Source organism: Camelina sativa, chromosome 18 (genome assembly GCF_000633955.1).
Source record: "Camelina sativa cultivar DH55 chromosome 18, Cs, whole genome shotgun sequence".
Classification (NCBI taxonomy): Eukaryota; Viridiplantae; Streptophyta; class Magnoliopsida; order Brassicales; family Brassicaceae; genus Camelina; species Camelina sativa.
The window spans coordinates 2,416,223-2,439,017 of record NC_025702.1 but is presented as its reverse complement, the minus strand read 5'-3'; the positions used below and the strand labels follow the sequence as shown (position 1 = coordinate 2,439,017).

The following is a 22,795-nucleotide window of genomic DNA, read 5'->3' as shown; positions in this document are numbered from 1 at the left end:
AAGACGAACTTGGTTTGTTGTTGTTCTTTGTCCCTCTCCGCCGCCCTCTTGGCTTTGGAGAGAAATGGTGATCGATGTTCATGTTTGAAAAGGTGTTTCCCTTTTCCCTTAATTCACAGTGAAAAGATATGAATTCTCTAAAATCTTTGAGGTACAGTAGCATCAGAGAAGCTTTGACTCATCAAAACCCAATAAAGTCTTCATCTTTATCTCCCTTTTATTGCTACAATCAGAGAAGATGGTTAAAGCCTGTAGATTCAGCGCAAACTAGGTTAGAGAACCGAACGAGAGATCATAGGTTAGACAAACTCATTGCTCAGATTAGGAAACTAAACATCGTTCTCGAGATTTCTAAGCTCATGTCTCGCAAAAAGCGTGGTCCTTTCGTGTCTTTGCAGCTAATGTCTCGTTGGAAGAATCTGGTTGGTTTGAATGTAAATGTTGGAGCTTTTGTTGGTAAGTATCCTCACGCTTTTGAGATCTTTACACATCCTTTTAGGAAGAATCTGTGTTGTAAAGTAACTGAGAAGTTGAAGGTATTGATTGATGAGGAAGAGAGTGTGATTAGAGAGTGTGAGGTTGATGCTGTGAAGAGGATTAAGAAGTTGTTGTTGATGTCTAGAGAAGGTGTTCTTCGTGTACACGCTTTGAGGTTGATTAGAAAGGAATTAGGATTGCCTGAGGATTTTCGTGATTCGATTTTGGCTCAGTATACTTCAGATTTCAGGTTAGTTGATTTGGAGACTTTGGAGTTAGTTGATGGAGATTGTGATGATGAGAAGAGTTTGTGTGTGGCAAAAGTTGAGGAGTGGAGAGAAGTTGAATACAGAGAGAAATGGTTGAGTGAGTTTGAGACTAATTACGCGTTTCCCATCAATCTTCCAACAGGGTTCAAGATTGAGAAAGGATTCAGAGAAGAGTTAAAGAATTGGCAAAGGATACCTTATGTGAAGCCTTACGAGAGAAAGGAGATTTCTCGGGGGTTAGAGAGATTCGAGAAGCGGGTTGTTGCAGTTATCCATGAGCTTCTGAGCTTAACGGTAGAGAAAAAGGTTGAAGTCGAAAGATTAGCTCATTTCCGGAAGGATCTTGGAATTGAAGTAAACGTGAGGGAAGTAATCTTGAAGCATCCCGGGGTTTTCTATGTGTCCACGAAAGGAAGTACGCAGACTTTGTGTCTAAGAGAAGCTTATAGCAAAGGCTATTTGATCGAGCCAAATCCTATATACAATGTGCGGAGGAAAATGCTGGATCTTGTGTTGTTGAAGACGCGTCATTCGAGGAAGCTGTTACAAACGGAAGATGAAGCTCGTGAAGAAGTAAAGAGAGATGTTATGGTTGGCTCTCATGAAGATTGGGAAGGAGAGAGAGATGGGGATTGGGTGTTACCAATTCTAGAGAAATGAAGTTAGTGTAGAAGAATGATGTTGTTTTGTGAATTAGATAATTAAAGGAATGTGTAGGAATGGGATGTTTTGATGATTCCTTTAGGTTTTTGAGTGACACGAAAGTGAAGGCTCATCCGCCTAAACAGGCCGGTTTACATAATGCTGAGTACAATGTGTGGTCGTTCGTGGTGGGAAATGCGTGGAAGCAGCTAATGACTTGGTTGAGATGACAGAGATGGGTTTGGTTTCAATATCACGGTGCTTTGATATGGTGACTGATGGTTGAAGAAATAGCGGGAAGCATGATTTTGCTATGCGAATAGAGCAGTTGGTAGTTCAACTTAGAGGAGTCATGATAGTGCTAAACTTCGAGAGGCTTTTGAGGTCTCTCCTAAGCTCTGACACTTGGGATTCTGTACAAATTCAGCTTCCATTGATCTACCCTGGTTCGGTTTGGTTTGGTAATGATAGCCAGAACTAGTTACTTCTTTGTAGTCAGAAGCTTGTCTAACTGATGGTTAGATTATACTTGGGTTTGGGGGTTAAGGGTTTAGTTGGTCTCGAGACTAGTTTCTAGCCCTGGGCATTCGGTTTTTCGGATCGGATCGGTTAAGTTTTGTTGGATTTCGGATTATTCGGTTTGGGAGATAAAGAATCCGATTAGAATCCGACAGCTTTTCCGGATCGGATCGGTTCGGATCCATTCGGTTTCGGATCGGTTTCCTTCTTTTTTTTTAAAATCCGACATTAAACTGAAAACAAATTCAAATCGGTTTTAAAACCGGTTCAAAACCGAATTATACTGTAAAAACCGAATTATCCGAAACATTTCCATTGAATCATCAAGAGTTCAAGACATAAACCTAACAAACATTAGACAACCCAAGACTTCAAGTTTCAACTTATGCAAATTCAAACCATAAAACATAACAACATTGACAAGTTTCAACTTATTCAAACTGAAATCAGTTCCAATAAGAAGGACTGAAGAAAACTGGAAAACAACTAAACATAACCAAGGCAGAAACAATTCCAAACATTCAAACACAAAGACTCTCTTCAATCTTCAAGAAGTTCAATCATTCACCTGTGTATAACGATTACAAAAAGAAATAAAATGCAGGGACCTGATTCAAATGGACTCAAAAGGGTGTTTGTAAAGCTATTTAACAAGACAAGGTTCACATTTGAAAGAGACTTGTTCAAACCTCTTTTGACTTCTATCAGATCAGAAACTTCAACGTTCATCTTCAGTCTTCACAGCTTGCATAGCGACTCAAACTCTGAAAAAAAAGATTAGTGAAGACAAAGTTAATACTAAGTAATACTTAAATGCACAATTGAAAAGAGGATATAATGAATAGAACAACTTACCTTTCTGAAGACTATCCTGCAACTCAATCTCAGCAAGCATTTGCTGAGTTGTAATCACTCTTTTCTCATTCAACAGAATCTCACTTTTTAACCATTGTTCACTGCACATCAGAACCTCAATCATGTAGTGAGTCAAGCAACTCCTAAATGGGTCTAAAATCCTATTACTATTGCTAAAAGCTGATTCAGATGCAACAGAAGACACTTGCATAGCAAGTACATCCTTTGCTATTGAGGCTAGAATAGGATACTTAGGACTGTTGATCCTCCACCATCCCAAGACATCAAACTTTATCCCAAGCTGGTTAGCCTTTGGAGTTTCCACTTTCTCCTTCAGATATAACTCCAACTCTGAACTTGCATCTTGAAAACCAATCTCATTAACCAACTCGTTGTACATAGTGTCCACCCTTTGATATTCGATATCACTGTCAAAATCCATTTTCTGATTCAGATCACCTTGAGACTCATGTCCACTTTGAGATGATGATGCAGTTTGCGACTGAAAGCTTGATCCAACTGTTGTCGCATTATACTCGTTAAACAGATTTACTAGAACCTCATTAACTACTTTAGTAATCTCCTTAGATTCTGCATTGTCTTTACCATAGAGTATATCAAAACAAAGACTCGCAAACTTCATTTTGTTCCTCGGATCAAAGACAATAGCTATGATCAGCATCTTCTTTAGCTTCTTTGATCCATCCCAATACTTATTGAACTTATCTCTCATAGCCTCTGCCTTTAAGCTAAGCTTCAGATCAGAATTAGTGCTCAATGCCGATAGATTCCTTTCTATTGTTACAATTTCATTGTAACACTTGTAAGAGCTAACAGTCGATGATGCTGAAACTACCAAGGTAGAGTTATAGAAGATGACTAAAAACCTTACTAACCTTTCAATTTCATCCCAATTATCTTTACATGGCGGCCCAATCCTCTTTTTCCCTTCAACGGTTTCACAGAAATAATCATTATACAGCTTATCTTCAGCCTCCATTCTATCAAAAGCCAATCTGAACTTCAATGCTCTTGTTAACATCAGATAAGTGGAGTTCCATCTTGTTTTGCAGTTCAATGATAAACTCCCTCTTGTCATCTTTCCTGACTCAACTTTCTGCTCAAACGCTTCAAGCCTTTTACTAGAAGCTCTAACATATTGAACACCATTCCAAATAGCCTCCACATTATCCTTAAGGTCATGTAAACCATCTTTCGCAATTAAATTAATAATGTGAGCACAACAACGTAAATGCAGGAACTTACCACCAAACACCATTGCATCATTTCCTACTAAGCTGAATGCTTCCTTAAACTTCTTCATAGCATTAGAATTGGCAGTGGCATTGTCAACAGTGATTGTGAAGATCTTCTTTATCCCCCATTCAGCCAAACATTTAAGAAGAACAGAACTTATAGTTGACCTTGTATGGTCAGCGACATGCTTGAATCCAATTATCATCTTGCGTAGGCGCCAACTTGCATCAATAAAAAGTGTTGTGATGACCATGTAGCTAGTTCCAGTCGTAGGTGCAACCCATATATCTGTTGTTAGAGAAAACCTTTGCTTAGTAGCACCAATAGCCTCCATCATTTCTGCTTTCTTCTTCACGTAAGCCTCCACAATATCCCTAGTTGCAGTTCTCCAAGAGTGAGGTTTGTAGAGTTTAACCTTATTGCAGAAGTTTTTCCAAGCCAAACTTTCAATAAATGAAAGTGGCAATTCACCGAGAACCAACATCTCATTAGAAGCTTCTCTAAACACATCCTCAATAACTCTGGCCAACTGCAAACCGTTATCATCACTCTGACTGAGAACATTTTGAGTCTCACTTCTGGTTTCCTTCCATGTCTTGTACTGCTTGCAGATAAGGAGATGATTTTTCAGACAAGAAGTTCCATTATGAGTCGCACAACCCATATTGAGAGTACAATAATGACAACGACATCTATCTTTTTCCCAATGGATTCTTGTGAAATGATCCCATACGAATGACCTTTGTACCCTAGCTGCCTTCTTCTTCTTTGTTTGAACCTTAGGAGCAGAACCATCTGCATCTGCTTGTTTTTTCCTTTTGTACCCAGTTTCATGACCAGCTTCGTGAGACTCTACTTCTTCTCCATCCTTTTCATTGTCATCATTTCTGGGTTGATGTGAGCAAGAATCCATCTGTAATAATGAAGACAAAGAGAGACACACATTAGACAACAATCTACAAGTTTACAAAGAGAGAAACAAAGCTTAGAACAAAGAAAAAAAAGGATGGAGACAAAGAACACATTACTCATAATCAGAACAAAGAAAAAAACAGACCACATTAGACAAACGGAGCTTACACAGTTAGACACATTACATTTGCAGAGACAAAAGGAGCTTAGACAACAAAATTATACCAAACCAGAACAAGAGAAAGAACAGAGAAAGAACAGAGAAAAATCAGTTTCATAATTCATCATCAACATTCAACAACCTAAGATCAAATATTCTGTCTCTAGGTTTCATAAATCATCATCAACATCAACATTCAACAACCATAAACAGAGCTCATCTTAAGTCTTAACATTGAAACTTATAAACGAAGCTTAAAGAGAGAAAGAGAAACCGTAAACAGATCTCATCTTAAGTTCTTAACATTAAACGACTTAGATTCTGGGAAGAACATAAATACCTGCGATTGATTCCTTGATGCGACTAACAGAGGCGAAGGTAGGTCTCCTTGGGTTTCCAGTTTAACAATTGGGATTTGGGGGTTTATAAAGCAAAGAAACTAGGATTGAGAGTTGAGACCAGCGTTGAGTCGGCAAAATTAGTGTGTCGAGAAGTGCGAGTCGAGACAAAAGAGGTTTGGGACAGTCACACACAGTCTAAAGGAAGAAGGAGAAGGACAATCGACTCGAGTCGAGACAAAATCAGAAAACAGACTATAACTTTGTATCGGTGTATCTAGCCATCTAGGTGTGTTTCGGTTTGACGGATAACCGATCGGATTTCGGTTCGGATCGGTTTGAAACCGAAAACCGAATCACAATCAACATAGAATCTGATTGGTTTTAACAGTGAATCCGAAACCGATCCAAATCGGTTTTATTGGATCGGTTCGGATCGGTTTTAATGGATCCGGTTTATATGCCCAAGGCTACTGGTTTCTTTCCCGGAGAACAGGTGAGAAAGATATTGTATTACATTTTGCTGTCTCTTGTTTTTAGATCAATTTGTCAGATCATTATTAGGTATTGTTCTCTTCAGACAGATAACCAAAGAGGATGAAAAAGTTACATTGAATTCAATGAAGTGTATTCTTAAAACTAAAAGGATCTACAGGACTTCACAATGGTGATATATATGTATGCATATAAAAGGATCAGTATATATATATCAAAGGTCCAAAGTCAGTAACGTGGTTGTCTTTAACTACCAGCAGTTCTTCAAGTCTTCTGTTAAAACAGAATCTTCATCAATAAGATCTGAGTCATCATCGAGATCAACCGTAAAGAGGATCACAACGTTCCTTTCCAAGCTGTTTCATAGTAATAGTTAGAACTTAGAAAAGAGGTAACACAACATCATTCGTCAAAGCAAAAACAGTCTTACATTAATAAAAGACAATTTTTTTTTTTTTTTTGAACAAATGTTAAATTATATTCAAAAAAAAATATCGTTTTACATCTGCTTTTTAGAGAAAAATTTGCTGGAAAAAAGTTTAAAGTTGACATAGAGTATAGACAATCTTCTAGTGTTTTGTCGCAAACCATTGCTGAAGACCCATAGCATATCTACGATCTCCCAATCGCTCAATAGCAAGTAGTTGAGCTCTAACGTGCTTATCAATCCAGCCAAGAAGAGTTATCTCAGGTGTGGGTGCCTCCCCATGGCGCCTAGCATTGCGCTCCCGCCAGACAGCGTAGACCGTGAGTTGGAAGGTATAGCGGAGTAAAAAAACATGTACTCGATCAGCATGAGACTCCGAAAGAAAAGCAAGCAGCAATAACCAAGAGGTGGCAAATCGAGCCTGATAGAGGTTTTTTGCAAATCCTGACCAAACTGCAGAGGTGTAGGGACAGGAGAAAAACAAATGGTCTCTTGTCTCCACCGGAGTAGAGCAGAAAACACAGCTCACCCGACAACCATTACGCCAAGCGACCATACGATCCCCTGTTGATAACCGATTGTGCACTGCAAGCCAAGTGCAAAAAGAATATTTGGGTGTAGCATGAGCAAACCAAACACTTTTATGCCATGCTACTTGGTTAGAAGCTGTCCTTATATGATTCTAGGTGTCCTTAGTAGAGAAAGTTGCCTTATACAAATCTCCTTTACCTCGCCATAAGACAACATCCGGTTGAGAAGGTGTTCTAGTCTGATACACATGATTCAGAGCATCCTCAATATCATTTAACAAAGCTAATCGGTGAACTCGCCTCCTTCGTTGATACCACGCAGCCTGAAGCGTCATGTTTCCTCTAATACCCAAATCAATCATGCCTCGTGGTTACTTTGTCCAGAAAATATCCTTGAGTCGACCAATTATCATACCAGAAAGATGTAAGAGCCCCATTGTTCACCCGCACTTTAACAAAAGTTTTTGCTAGTTCTCTATACTTCAACAACTTCCTCCACATCCAGGAGCCTGATAGCGATACAGGTTTAACTGACCAGAAGCACCCACCCTTAAATAAGTTCATTTGTGACCATTTGACCCACAAAGATGTCCCTCGAGAGACAAAACGCCAAATCAATTTTAAACAACTGACATCATTTGTTTCCTTCAAAGACTGCAGCCCTAGTCCACCTTCATTCTTGGTTTTACACACTTCAGACTATGACATTTTTGCTTTCTTTGTGTTCAGGTCCGGTCCGGACCATAAGAAATCAGAAGATATACCATCTAGCTCCCGAATGCTTGCCCTCGGTAACCGAAAAGCACTCATCCATAAGGTTGTCGTGCTCCATAACACAGAACGTATTAGGCTTAGACGACCCGCATAGGAGAGACCGTGAGGTCCACGTACTAACTCGGCCACAAATTTGATCAAACAGAGGGGAAAGATCCACAACAGTGAGTCTTCTTATTATTAAAGGGAGACCAAGATATCGAACAGGGAGTTGGCCCAAACCAAAACTATAACGAGTTCCCATTAACTCACAATCATCTGGTGAAACACCCCCAAGATACAAAGTCATTTTTTCCATACTTATCATTAGACCAGATCTCCTAGCAAAAAGATTCAAAACTTGGACTATACCATCCACTGATCTTATTTTCCCATCAGCTAAGATCATGAGATCATCATCAAAGCAAAGGTGTGTTAAACGCAGATTTTTACACCGCGGGTGGTAGCCAATGTCTTGTGAGCCTGCTGCTTTGTCCAACATCTTGGAAAGCACATTCATGCAGATGACGAATAAATATGGTGAAAGTGAGCAGCCCTGACGCAGTCCCCTAGCACTGCGAAAATAACCAGCGAGATCACCATTTACTTGGATCGAGAAAGAAGCCGTAGTGACGCATAGCGAGATCCAATGAATAAATGCAGGAGGGAGATTCAGAGCTCTTAAGACATTAACAGGAAAGACCACTGGACTGAGTCAAATGCCTTCGAAATATCCACTTTCATTTCGATTAAATTAGACGGACGTGAATCTGGAATTTGATTAGGCGGATAGATCAATTCGGTTTAACCAATCTGTATTTTTGTCTCAAATTTGTGTATCAACTGTGTATCACCATTCATGTCTGTTGGATCTAAGCTCTAAGGTAGTGTGTCATGCAAAGTTTTTAAAATAATAAAAAAAAAAAATACTTGATACACTACTGTCAATGCACTCTCCAAAGGAAATTCCAGCTGCCTACTTCACGTTGATGGTGAACCATAAGAATCAAAGGCATGCCTGAGCGAAAGACTAGCCACTGATCACAGAGATGTTTCTTGAAGATTCACAAAAGGTTGTGGTAGTTTCTGGTGAAGTCCCTAACAAGTAGTTGGCACACATCATAGAACAGATCTCAAGGTATGAAAACCTCTTGTTTTAAGAAGTAGGAAATTAATAGAAGAATGCTCTTAATGGTCTATTGCTTTTCTGGTTCCCTCACTTCCTGTGATTAACGATGTTTGGATGTTTGAGGTTGTGTATAAAAGGCTGAAAAGACAAAATGTGTTGTAAAATCAATGTTTTGTAGTTAAATTCATATGATTGATTGCTGAAACATGAGGTTGATTGTAAATATTGTTGATGAGAAATTTTTGTATGTTTTCAACAAGTGTGCACTGATGTGTGTTAAGTGTTTCAGGTTCACGCTCATTTGTTTCAGCTCACAAGAATGATCATGATTCTCTAAGTGGTAAAATCCATAGAGCAGCAATTGATCAAGGGTCTGACTTTTTGAACGACAGATTGATCATGTAAGTAGGATCAAAGAACTGCGTGTTCATCTAAATATTTGGGTGTACTAGGAGTATTGAAGGATTTGAAGTAGTTGTTACTAAAACTCACAACTTGGCACTAGTGGTGAAATGGCTTCAGAGGATTGTTGTTGAGTCATCATGCGTCTGAGGATGATTCGAAAGACTGGTACTCATTTTGTATCGATAAATGAGTATAGTGTCAATTCCATGATACGAAGGAATGGAGTTACATGTACCAGAGGCTGATGAGTGCTCCTAGACAGAAGATTGTGCTTGCAAGTTGTTTTTTCATGTATGTACAACAGGTGGTTGTTCATTAGAGTTCCGTCATTGATCAACATATTTGATGAAAGGGACTCTTACCTGAAGATTGATTGTGCTACGAAGCAAGTGTCTATGTCCTGCCAGTTGTTTGACGTATCGTCTATATCACCGAGGAGACATCTTTTTGAGTTATGAGAGCATCTGCACAAGTGTGTTGAAACTTCAGTGTCGTGGAGTCAACAAAAGAGGGTCAGGTGATCATCTCACCCTTGATGATCAACAGGTGCATATGATTGTGATGAGACATGTTATCTGCAGGGAAAATAGAGTTGTGTGATACTCTGTTTTAGGTCGTTTACATCCATTGAAGAACGAACGCTTGTGTTTGGTTCCAATAATGATGGATGAGGATGTTTGAAGTTGTTGGGCTTCTGAAAACTGTGTCTGAGATTAAGCCTTACTTAACCAAAGGTATATGAGTTGTGTGGGCTAATCTGTCAACTGTCAGGGGTTTGATCAAGACAGTGAATATTCCTGTGAAGTACTATGCATTTGGAATCTCACATGTACTATCACACTTAGACATGTGAGGCTGATGTTAGTTGAGTTAACAGATGATCATATGCTTAAGTTCCCTATAGATAACGAATTGGAGAAGTGATATGTGCTTAGCTGATCTGATTAGGTAAGGGCAACAAGACTCTGCGTAGAATCGTTCAGAAAAACTGGTTTAGATGCAAGAATGAAGGATATCTACAGTGAAGCAGAGGTTTGAAAGTGTATAACATGATACACAAGTTGTGGTTGCTAGAAGAATTGAAGTGCTTACACACATGAAGCTGTTTCAATAGGCGACAAGACTGATTATCAAGTGCTTAAGGATGCGAAGCATTGTTAGCAGGTAAGTGATTCCCATAACTCATTATACTGTTGTGATACATATGTCTGTTTTTGACTTAGTTGATCACTCAAGCTGGGGGAGAATGATTCTGGCTTTGGTTATTGCCTAATGTTAAGGAGTTCTGAATTTATGGGGGAGAATCCTTGTAACTACTTGGTTTAGGGGGAGAATCATTGTTTATGGGGGAGACTTAATTGATTAATTGGTTGATCTTAGTTTGCTAATGATTGAGAATATGTCAATTGATTAAGTCTGATTAGAGAGCTATTAAGGTCATGGTTTCCGCTGCAGCCCGCTGGGGTTTCTGATTATTAGGTTCTTAATCATAGTTCTGTTTGAACAAGCTGTTGATTGATTTTGCTAGATAATGACTGTTGTTTGGTCTAGTTGTTCCTTGTTCTGTTTTTGGCTTGTGTTTGTTGGAGTGTCTTTTCAGGATGAACCAGAGAGATGCTTGAGTATCAAACTCAGTCAAAAAGGAGGAGATTGTAAATGCAGTTTCTGGAACAACTCGCTGAGAGGAACAAGTCTTTGTGCCGAACAGAGTGTTGTGTCAATCAGGAAGCTGCATCAGATCACAAACGCCTGAGTTGCTGACGTGGATGTGTGAGCTGACGTGGCAGGACGTGAGTGGATGTGATGATGTGTCAAAGAAGGTTACTGACTTGACATTGAAGATAGAGACGAAATTGTACTTGGAGATATGAAGAATATTCTCTACAAAATATAAGGAAAGGATAAGCTTGAGAAGGAAGCAGTTTCCTTATCCCTTGATACTTGGAGATTCGCCTTCTAGGGTTTCTCAAGTTGTGTATATAAATTCTAGGAGTAGGCCACGAGCCAATTTGAGCACTCTAGAATATTGATACAGTTGTAAACTTCGAAGCCGCAAAAATAAGGCTTAGAAGATGTGTTCCCAGTTCTTTGTGACGTTAATCAGGGAGATGATTAAGTGAGCAGAGAATTGTTTTTCTTTCTCTTAGATCTACACTAGTGAGAGTCTAGATAGAAAAGAGAGAGGGTTGGTTTTTTTCTCTCATAGATAAAAAGAGAGAGGGTTATTTTCTTCTCTTAGATCTACACAGGGTGTTGTGTTAGATAGAAAATAGAAAGTTTCAGATTTATTCTTAGTCAGGGTCAATTCTATTGGGTAGAATAGGTTGAGTAAGGGCCGAGACAAAATTTGTCTCTCACAATTTTGTATCATTGTGAGAGATAAATTTTGTTAATAAAATTGAAGAGAAAAACGTTGGCTTGGCGTGTTTCAAGTGTATATCAGTGTGTTGTGTGTCTTTATACCTTTACATATGCTTCAACGGCTATATATATTGCGATCATGCCCAATGAAACTAAAGAATAGTATTAACGTAGTAGGCATAAAACACCTTACTTGGTATAGCTAGGTATCCTAAAAATGGTTTTGTCAACTTGTAAAATGCTTTAAAACTGTAGTATTCTGTTGTACTTTTATGATATGCAAATAGCAATAGATATGAAAGTGTTTTTGAACGTTACAAACAGTCCAGTAAACCTGAAAAAGGAAAAGTAAAGAGATCAAATAAAATGTTTTGTTTTATTATATTAAAAAGTGTCAAATTTTAACCAAAACAAAGATAGAAAAGAGAAGAAAAAAGAAAGTCAAGAAGAGAATGAAAGGATGTGAAGATATAGACGTGACGAAAGTGCTAAGGATTAAGTACTTTGGTTTATCTCTTTTTGGTGAATGATACGAATAATATCCACATCGAAATTTGATTTTCTTATAAGAAAATTATATAAAAATAAAAAGAATATTGAAAGCGGAATAAAGTGGAATCCATAACAAAACAAATAGAAAAATTGGAAAGAAAAATTTATGGATCAGTCATCGGACAAAACAAAGTGCAGGCAGCCAAGAGAGTATAGAGGCAAAAATATCAAGAGACTATATAATATATAGTGTTTGACGTATAGTTTGTAGTACTATCGTAACTCTGATTTTAATTTAGTAGTGTGAAATAAATCATAGACTTGGCAAAAAAACATTCACCAGCTTTTAAATTGCAATTATAATTAATATAAATGTATTTTTTTAAAAAAAAGTTGAAATCTAAATAAACAAAACTACATCTTATTATCATCCAGTGATCTTTTGATTATAATTATTCGCTAAATCATGAGTCTTATTCGCTAAATCTTTTGATTATAATTATTCGAATACAATACTTGGACTAAAATTTGGTATGCATATCGTAGAAAAGACAAACAAAAACAACCAATAAGTTCTCACCAGCTTCTCAGCATTATCTTCTTACCAATACTTTCCCACCTTACCCACTTTGTTTTGTCTTCCCTTATATAACATTTTTCTCCTCAATATTCTATCACGTGGAGTACGGCTCAAAATTAATAAATCATTGAATGGAATGTCTAGACAAATCGATAACATATACTTCTATAAATGTTAGTTCTTGAATACAAGATTTAGATATCTTTAAGCAATGGCTATGGTATCGTTATTTGTTTTTGGTAATGGCAAGAATATTATTGTATCTCAAGCTCTGATTTGATTCGGAATATATGACTAACGTGTCAACGCTAAACTCTAATTTCATTGAGATGACAACTAACGTGTCAATGCCAAACTCTAAAGATATTACAAGGCTTTGTTGAATGAAACATTATAAGACTATATATAACGACAACCTCCAAAATGTTCATGTAAATTTGGATGTGATCAAATATAAATTTCAGTTAACCTTTTTTATCAATAAAAATTGTATTAGTTTAATAAAAATTTGCCAATTTTTGAAAATATTTTTCTATAATTTCAAAAAAAAAAAAATACAAAGTACCTTGACACAAGCGCATGTATCTTAATCTCACACACCTCACACCTCACAACACCCGAATCTAATACTCACATGATTTATCTTAAACCCAACTTTTTTTTTCCTAATTCAACGCGAAACCGTACGTATGTCTTTAAGAAGACCCAAGACTTGTTGCATTGTTGGTCGCTTCCCCGGCGAGTCTGCCGTGCAAAAGTAACCAATCCGAAGACTCTCGACCATCTCATTAACCGAATCTCCAACTGCTAACCGCAATCTCGAGTCAAGAGCTTCTTCTCCTCTTCTCTCCTTAACCAAACGTCTAACTGATTTAACATTCTCATCCCTCCCTTGCTTCCCGGTTAACAGCTCAAACAAGATCACCCCGAAACTATACACATCGGATTCTACGTTGTTGTTACTATGATCATCACCGGTTTTCGCAATGTTGTTGATACCAAAATCAGAGATTCGCGGCTCTAGGGTTTCANGGAATGTCTAGACAAATCGATAACATATACTTCTATAAATGTTAGTTCTTGAATACAAGATTTAGATATCTTTAAGCAATGGCTATGGTATCGTTATTTGTTTTTGGTAATGGCAAGAATATTATTGTATCTCAAGCTCTGATTTGATTCGGAATATATGACTAACGTGTCAACGCTAAACTCTAATTTCATTGAGATGACAACTAACGTGTCAATGCCAAACTCTAAAGATATTACAAGGCTTTGTTGAATGAAACATTATAAGACTATATATAACGACAACCTCCAAAATGTTCATGTAAATTTGGATGTGATCAAATATAAATTTCAGTTAACCTTTTTTATCAATAAAAATTGTATTAGTTTAATAAAAATTTGCCAATTTTTGAAAATATTTTTCTATAATTTCAAAAAAAAAAAAATACAAAGTACCTTGACACAAGCGCATGTATCTTAATCTCACACACCTCACACCTCACAACACCCGAATCTAATACTCACATGATTTATCTTAAACCCAACTTTTTTTTTCCTAATTCAACGCGAAACCGTACGTATGTCTTTAAGAAGACCCAAGACTTGTTGCATTGTTGGTCGCTTCCCCGGCGAGTCTGCCGTGCAAAAGTAACCAATCCGAAGACTCTCGACCATCTCATTAACCGAATCTCCAACTGCTAACCGCAATCTCGAGTCAAGAGCTTCCTCTCCTCTTCTCTCCTTAACCAAACGTCTAACTGATTTAACATTCTCATCCTTCCCTTGCTTCCCGGTTAACAGCTCAAACAAGATCACCCCGAAACTATACACATCGGATTCTACGTTGTTGTTACTATGATCATCACCGGTTTTCGCAATGTTGTTGATACCAAAATCAGAGATTCGCGGCTCTAGGGTTTCAGTTAAGAGGATGTTGGTAGCGACCAAGTGTCCATGAGTAGTACCAACGTGATGAAGATAGGCTAAACCACGTGCAACTCCAATGGCGATACGGTGACGTATTAGCCAGTTTGTTTTCTCCGGGGATGAATCTCCAACGTGACTCTCCCATGTATCGGCACTCCAATCTTCCACGTTGGTTTCTCCCGCTGGGAGCTCGTGAAGCCATCGGTGAAGATCTCCGTTAGCCATAAACTCATATAATATAAGCTTCTCTTTTCCTAAAAACATTAAACCACAATTTTAGGTAGGAACAAAAAAATAAACTTAATACTGAAAAAAAAATAATGTTCTTTTTTGTAACAGAAACTGAAAAGTTAATGTTGCTTTTTCTAGTTTAACCATACGTACTAACTATATTCGAAAAAAATGTAAATTCTAGATTCCTAGTTAAATTAACAAAGTGGTGCTAGACGTATTAATGCAAATAACATTTGAATTCGCCATCTAAAACAGAGTTAATACTTAATACTGCGAAACAGTCATATTTTGGTGATTATTGGTGAACATAGTAAATAAGGTCAGAAAGAAAACATATTTAGCATATACGTAAAGGAGAAAGGATTTTTGAAACCCGACAAGCTATCTATATAAACCTCTACGAGTCCCAAAGCAAGGATGTGACTTGTCTGCACACTTTTTAAAGTCAGTCCACTAACAAAAACACCAAATGAAACAACCCTAAAAACAAGTCATTGTAAGAATCTTTCAGACTATCACATACACACATTACTTTTTTTTTTTAGCTCTGGAGAAACTTTTTGGAATAATTATACATTTTTACGTTAAGGTCACGAAAAATCATAAAATCTAGTAATCATGGCACAAAAAACATACTGTATTAGATTTTTTTGTACGTGACGTAACATCATTATACACAACTGACATTTTTTCGTCTGTACAATATACTACTGTACCTGCTACTAATGAATACGACACCGTTCAGCATTTATTGCCTCATTAATGTGTTTATCCAAAAACCCGTGAAAGTAGAGACAAAAATTCATTAAATGACGTCTACGCCTCGATTTTTTTTTAATAATAATTTTAATTTAATCCACGGAAAAATGTTTATAGAATAAAATAGTCAAAACCTAGTTTTCACTCTTAATATATTTGGTTCTAAATTAGCTTATTCCACTAATTAAATTAGCGAAAAATTACATGATTTATTGTTTATATTTTATTTTGGACAAACAAAAAGTCAGCTATTTCATATTTTTGTCGTTGAAAATTGAAATATATTTTTTCTGAGATTTTTTTTTTGTGGTAAAATTATTTGTGAGATTTCTTAGCGACTTACCGTTAATTACTTTGTTTAGTAACATATAGATTTTTGTTCAGTGAATAGTTTATACATGTACATGTACTAACATAGTTAAAAAATGGAAATAGTTTGTTACATTACATATACAGTATATGTATATATACACTTAACAAACTATAGTATATACATGTACTAACATAGTTAAAAAAGGGAAATAGTTTGTTACATTACATATACAGTATATGTATATATACTATCCAAAGTTATACAGTTACATACTGTATTTGCTACTTGGTCGAATCAAAACATGTCCTATATATATATTAGGGTTTTAAAGTTAATTTCGAAACCTTATGTCACAAATTAATAAGATAGTAAACATATCAGGGAGATTAGTTGATACCTGCGATGCAATAACCGGAGAGTGTCAACAGATTTGGATGTTTAAGCCGAGTAAGAGCTTCAAACGCGGTAACGGCGTCGTTTTTGTCAACGTCTCGGATCTTTTCAAGCACTTTGATTGCCACGTGGAGATCTCCTGGTAAAACGGCACGGTAAAATGGACCACAAGTGCCGTCAGATATAACGGACTCCGTTCCGAAATGTGACGTGGCAACAATCAGATCCTTGAAAGTCAGATTCATCAACGGCTTAGATGCCATCACAACCGGAGCCGCCGTTGGTTCTTTTATATCGGCGACCCAAGACGAACCCGACTCCGTTCCGAATTCGAACGGTCCAGATTTCTCCATCTTGTAATCCAACGGTGCTGGATTCGAAATCGCCCATCTCGATTTCATACTCGCCGATTTCAATCTACGGCGGATTAAAATTATAGCCACCGCGAAAATTAGGATTACCAAAGCTCCTAACGAAGACGACAAGCCGATTACCAAAGGAGTGTGCTTATGAAAACGGTGCGTTTTGACGGTTTGATGACGTGGCGGCGGCGGAGGATTCCGGTGAGTGAGATGGTGGAGACGGTAGTGATTAGGGATTTTGGAGTCGTTGAATACGAAACTGCCGGCGTGTGAAAAAGCCGATTTGCCGAATTTACGGTATTTGTCAAACCCGACCGAACCGGAAAACCGGTTTGTGGATAAATTCAAGAACCGGAGATGGTTAAGATTTGGAAAATCGACCGGAAACGAACCGTTCATTGAATTTTCCGATAAATCCAAGTAGTTCAATGATTTTAAACCGGAAATCGGTTTAATACTGCCGTTGATTTTACATCTTGAGATATCGAGATGCTGTAAACCGTAGAGAGAAGCTAAACCAAGAGGCAAAACACCGAGACTGTTACGAGAGAGATCGAGAGCTGTGAGATTAATAAACCCGGTTAAGTCAACCGCGTTTGTAAACCGATTGAAAGAGAGATTCAACTCTTTAACCGAAGAAATTGAACCATTAAATGGAATCACTCGTATAGAACCACCGAACCGATTCCGGGAAAGATCAACGGAGACGAAACCCGGTTTTGACCAGAGCCAAGTGGGAATAGAGCCATGGAGAGAGTTGTTGGAGAGATCAAGAACACGTAAGCGCGTGAGGTTACGCAAAGGGTTCCAGGAAACGGTGCCGTTCAGGTTTCTTGACGGAAGAACGACTCGAGTGATGACGGCGGAGCAGTTAGAGGAGGAGAACCAAGAAGAGTTGAAACCGGAGACGTAACGGAAAACTCTTGTTAGTTGACGGAAGTCTGTGTCGTTAGGACAAGAAGCTGTAGAAGAGTTTAATGAGTGTGAGAAAGAGACCAAAGATAAGAGAAGAAACAACTTTAGAAACATGTTTTTAGTTTGTTGTTGATAGTTGTTCTTCCATGGAAGATAAAGAAATGGTGAAGAAAGAAAGAGAGAGAGAGAGAGAGAGAGAGAGGGTTTAGTAGTTGCAGTATGTGAGAGGAGCTGGTGAGGTTTATCAGAAAAGAAAGAGACAGAGAGGGAGATAGATACATACAAATGATAATTTGCTATCGATCGATGACGTGGATAATGACGCAAAAATAAAAGTCAAATTTTATAACCTAGCAAATAAATATTACTACTATTAAATAGTAAGTTTTTCAGGATGTATAAAACTTAGTTATGCATTAAAGATACATTTCAAGTTATTCAGAATGTGGTAATTAATTAACCGGACGACTCAAATAGTAGCCGAGTAAAACAATTTTTTTTTTGTGTATCGACGTTAAAGAAGTGTTTAATGAGATATTCACGGGTATTTTTTTTTTTTGGATTAGAGGATTATGTAATCATGTGTTTATTATCATCATTGTCTTTATAAGGTACTTTTTCCTTTTGCTTTTGTAAAAAGCGAAAGTTAGACTAAAGTTTATATAGAAGGAGATAAATAATTTGTTTTATTTGAATCATTGAGTAACTTTTCTTTTTAAAACTATTTGCATCAACAAACAAGTGTATATATATATATACATCTTCAAATTATATCGGATTAAAATTAGTGAATCAACTAATTTTAGTGATTCGGATATATATATATATATAACTGATATTGTGTTTAGAAGCTTTTTATTCATCTTTCACTTTTTTCAAAAGAAAAGAAAGGCAAAGAAAAAAATTACCTCGTAAAGATAATGATGATAAGTACATGATTGGTATCCTATAAATCTAAAGAGAAATCATGCATTTCACTTTGTTTTTTTTTCCAATCATGGACACATATATGGATACTTCAAAAAAGGAATAAAGGATAAGCAATACCAAACAGGTAGATTAAGGGGAGGTATTGGTTTAGGATTTAGAAAAAATTTTAATAACTTTATGTTCTTGCTGATTATTAGAATCATAGAAAATTGAAAGTAAAAAATAAAAGATTCTAAGAGATTGTTTAGAAAGTTTTTTAAAATTTTGATGATTTGTTTTTTCTAATCTTGTAAAATCTTTCTATTTGATGAAAGAGTTTTCATGACTTTTGTTATGAAGGAAATGATATAAAATCCTAAACCAATAACATAAAATTTGAATTCATTAACAATTCAAGATTCTTTTGTTTTACTTGAATAACATAAAACTTTTAATGACTTTATAAAACTCTTAATCCAATAACACTAAATTTATCAAGATTTTAGATAACTTTTTACAAATCCACAACCAATAACACCAAATTTTTAAAGAGTTTTTAAAAGTCTTGATTGAATAACAACATATTTTACCTAACTTTTAAAGTCATTAAAATTCTTTCTAAATCCTAAACCAATACCTCCGCTAAGAGTTTGGAATCGGTGCACACTGACCTTGTCTTTGTGTTTAACTGGATATTTTCGTTGATTTATCATTTTTCAGTGCAATTTGATTTGAGATAGACTAGTAAGTTGTCGTCATTTATATACCAGGAACGTGCCTAATACTCTAGTTAGGACTCACGTCAACCATTAAAAAACAAGGTAAATAATTTATTTGTTATTAGAATTATTGTCAATTATTTTTGAGATCAAAACAATTATTCAGGAAATTACAACATATAGTTTACCAAACAAGAAATGATATAAATAAAATCATACTTGTATTGTAGCAACTAAAATCCTTAATTAGGAAGGAGTCTTTTATAGGGTTGCATGTGACACATTTAAGTGCGATATTAATATATATGCAACAATTTGCGTATTTGTTAATCTGCAGTATGTATAGTTCTGTTGTTGTTGTTTATGGGTTTGAAACTCAAGTGAAGTAAGCAAAGGGGGTATGGTTGGTGCGATGACTTTGTATGGTAGTTTGATGCAGATGATGATATATAGTAACGTGGACCCTATCTTTTAACAAATCAAAAATCTATTTTTCATTCGATGTTTGTATTCCTAGGTGTAATTTAATATATATATATATATATATATAGGAGTATCCAATAATTTTTTAAGTACTAATAAAAAAAACATATTTTAAGAATTTCCAATTCTCTTGTTTGCCTTTGTAATAAATGTTTCTATTTATTACTATCGGTTATTTGTTGATGAGTTTGGTTGAAAGTAAATAATGGTGTAGTTGACACCAGAAGTAAAATAAAAACAACTGTGTACTTTTTGAATAACTCCACTGTTTGATCTAACATTTCGGTTATTGAATTATTTTATGTTCAACTTATTTTGAGAGAAAACTGTGACTTTTTTTTTTTTTTTTTTGTGAATTCATTAACATAAAGTTTGATTGTATTGATAACTGTGTTTTATCGCTGTCCAAACATTCCCATGAGAAACCACACAAAATCAAAGCTGTGTTGAATTATACGAGTTTAATATTAGTGTTGTTACTATTTCAAAAGATTTGCAAGTTTTATGACTTTAAGAAATGTCCGCCGGAGAAAAGACTATAGTTTAATGTTTTAGTGGACACTTAATGTAATATGCAAAGAAACCGGTTTTGAGAAAATGAGAAAGCTCTGCAATTCTTTAAATAATCGTTAAGAATGCCCAAAAAAACAAAACAAAACACCCTAATAAAATAAATTTTGTAGATTGGTGGAGGACTTAACTTAGTCCTTATGTTTAGTTATAATTTATAAGAGTTTTGTCACATCATATATCTAAGAGCAATTGTTATAAATACCACTAAAATATGTTTTTATTCCAAAAATAACATAATTTAGTTTTTTTTTTCCAAAAATACCACTAAAATGTATTTTTTTCCAAAAATACCACATAATTGAATTAAAGTTATAATACTAAAAATTAATTCCTAAATTCTAAATACTAAACTCTACCTCTAAAAACTATACCCTAAAACTTAATGTGTCAACCCAAACCTAAAAAAAAAATCTACATCCTTAAAAATCAATTTTTTTGTGTTTGTGGTAATTTTGAAAAAAAAAACTTTTGTGGTATTTTTGAAAAAGAAAACTAAGATATAGTATTTTTGGAAAAAAAACCTTTTTAGTGGTATTTAAAAGAATTTCTCTATATTTAAATGCATGCAGTGATTGTGCTTGTTGCAGCTGTCTTAGAAAACATATAGTAACCCCCATATTCCTTGTTTTATATTTCGTTGTGATTATGTTATGACATTGGTGTTGACAAAAAATGGTCTTTTTGAGTTAGATCTCCTAAAACAAAGATTACCACCTCAAGACATTATATATTAATCACATAAAATATCATGATGACTAAACAATGAACTCAAACCCATTATATAAGACTTGACTTGCTCCTCTTTTACGTATTGCAACAAAAATGTTTGTGCAAACACAAAGGGCCATTTCTATGTCATGGTGGTAGGACTAAATTTTCAAAAATGTAATTTCACTCATATATAAACGGATTTTATTTCAGATCGATTTTATTTTTGTTTTCGATTAGTAAAGTATTAAACTTCCTGAAAATTCTTTGAGTGTGAGTCTCATATTCTTCACTGTTAGTATCAGAATGTAAAAAATATTTACGTCTAAAGTCTAATAACATGTAATTAGTGTGAAAAAGGTATGGAGTAATGTGCTGCATATGGTTTTTAGATTAAAATAACCTTCCGAAGAGCAACAACTAACTAAAAAAGTAGAGAAAGAATGATATTGGGAAATTCCAAACAAATCCACTAAATCCCAAGACAAAAAGATCCATAGAATGCCAACTAATATTCCACAAAGTGTCTAACACATTCACATTCTCCTTGAGCAACCCAACCTAAAAGTTAATCCACATTCTTTATTTTATCATATTTAACCACTCACCCCAACATGGTTGGTCCATGTGCGATCTTTGTTCTATTTTATTGTAACATAGGTTGGTTCAGTTTATGTTTGGAGCTTTTGACCGGAGGTTGTGATTTGATCACTTGTATCAGTTTAAGTATTCGCTAGGTTGCTCGGTTAAAACCAATCAAGTTTTGAAATGGTGTTACCCGATTAAGGTATAGAAGTATAATTTAACATTTTCTCCGATAGCGAAACAACCCCAAAACCACAATTTTGTAATAGATAAATTGTTTTAGACAGAGAACTTTTAGGCCGAATTCAATCATTTTGGACGTAGAGGCCCATTTTAGGCCCATTACAAAGAAAATAAACTCTAGCCCAAATGACTGATCCATGAATATGCATTAACCTAAATCTCTCTCCTTTATATTAGTGCAAGCCCAAATATCAAAACATGATCCATTTTTTTCTGTTTAGAAATTTTAAAATTCTCCACAGATAAAAGTTTTATTTTGTTCATCGAAAAATATATATTGAAAATGTTATAATTTGTCAAAGAAGAAAAGAATTGATTAGTTTGAAAAAAAATTAAATTGATCTATAAATAATAAATCTCACGAAACACACCTGTCGAATAAGGTTAATTCACCAACTACAAGTGTGGCCTGATAGGTGCACGTTATTATCAAAATGTACGGTCCAAAAAACCTTTGATTTAAATCTTTATAGTACTCTTTAATTATTACTACTTTTTTAGATGAGTTGGGTAATCTATCAAATCCAGCAATTAGTTCAATTTCACGACAAGTGTAAACTTTTCATTGTTGTCACTTTGCTTATATTTAAATCTTGACCGACCATTTATGTTATGTTGACTTACACATCCCCACCGAACTTGCCTTAATAATCTCACACCTTTGACTTACATTTTGGTTTTCTAATAAAAAAATCAATTAATATAAATTCTAAATTGAGCTGACTAATAACATTATTTGTTATTTTTCAAATTTTATCATTCTATGCAACATATATTGTGTGAATGTGAATGGTATCTTACCAGGGGAATCATATGTTTTTTAAACATACATACCATCTATTATCAATGTTTAATTTTCTAATTGGCTTCATAATAGAATATTATCAACGAATCTTCACCGTACAATTATCACATCTAATGGTTACATTTATTCACAGCTGTTGTTGATTCGTTTTGAGAAAATGAGTAGGTATAAAACACACGTAGAAGGTACAAACACGAGAACCCCGTTAAAATTGATAATGACATCTACGATTTGTAATTGAATGAATATTCTATAACG

General features: G+C 35.5%; 3 protein-coding genes across 3 annotated transcripts; 1 reads left to right on the top strand and 2 right to left on the bottom strand.

Moving 5' to 3' along the window:
* Positions 45–2,133, top strand: LOC104760327 (protein ROOT PRIMORDIUM DEFECTIVE 1-like). Its single transcript, XM_010483228.2, has one exon. The coding sequence runs from the start codon at positions 129–131 to the stop codon at positions 1,404–1,406; it is 1,278 nt and encodes a 425-aa protein (XP_010481530.1). The 5' UTR covers positions 45–128; the 3' UTR covers positions 1,407–2,133.
* On the bottom strand, positions 2,646–4,932 carry LOC104763079 (zinc finger BED domain-containing protein RICESLEEPER 2-like). The gene is made up of 2 exons (XM_010486495.1): positions 2,763–4,932; positions 2,646–2,671 (listed from the first exon to the last, which is right to left on the bottom strand). Exons 1-2 carry the CDS (start codon positions 4,930–4,932, stop codon positions 2,646–2,648), a joined length of 2,196 nt encoding a protein of 731 aa, XP_010484797.1.
* Positions 13,112–17,770, bottom strand: LOC104760326 (probable LRR receptor-like serine/threonine-protein kinase At2g24230). The gene is made up of 3 exons (XM_010483227.2): positions 16,240–17,770; positions 14,500–14,790; positions 13,112–13,600 (listed from the first exon to the last, which is right to left on the bottom strand). The coding sequence occupies exons 1-3, from the start codon at positions 17,624–17,626 to the stop codon at positions 13,272–13,274; spliced, it is 2,007 nt and encodes a 668-aa protein (XP_010481529.1). The 5' UTR covers positions 17,627–17,770; the 3' UTR covers positions 13,112–13,271.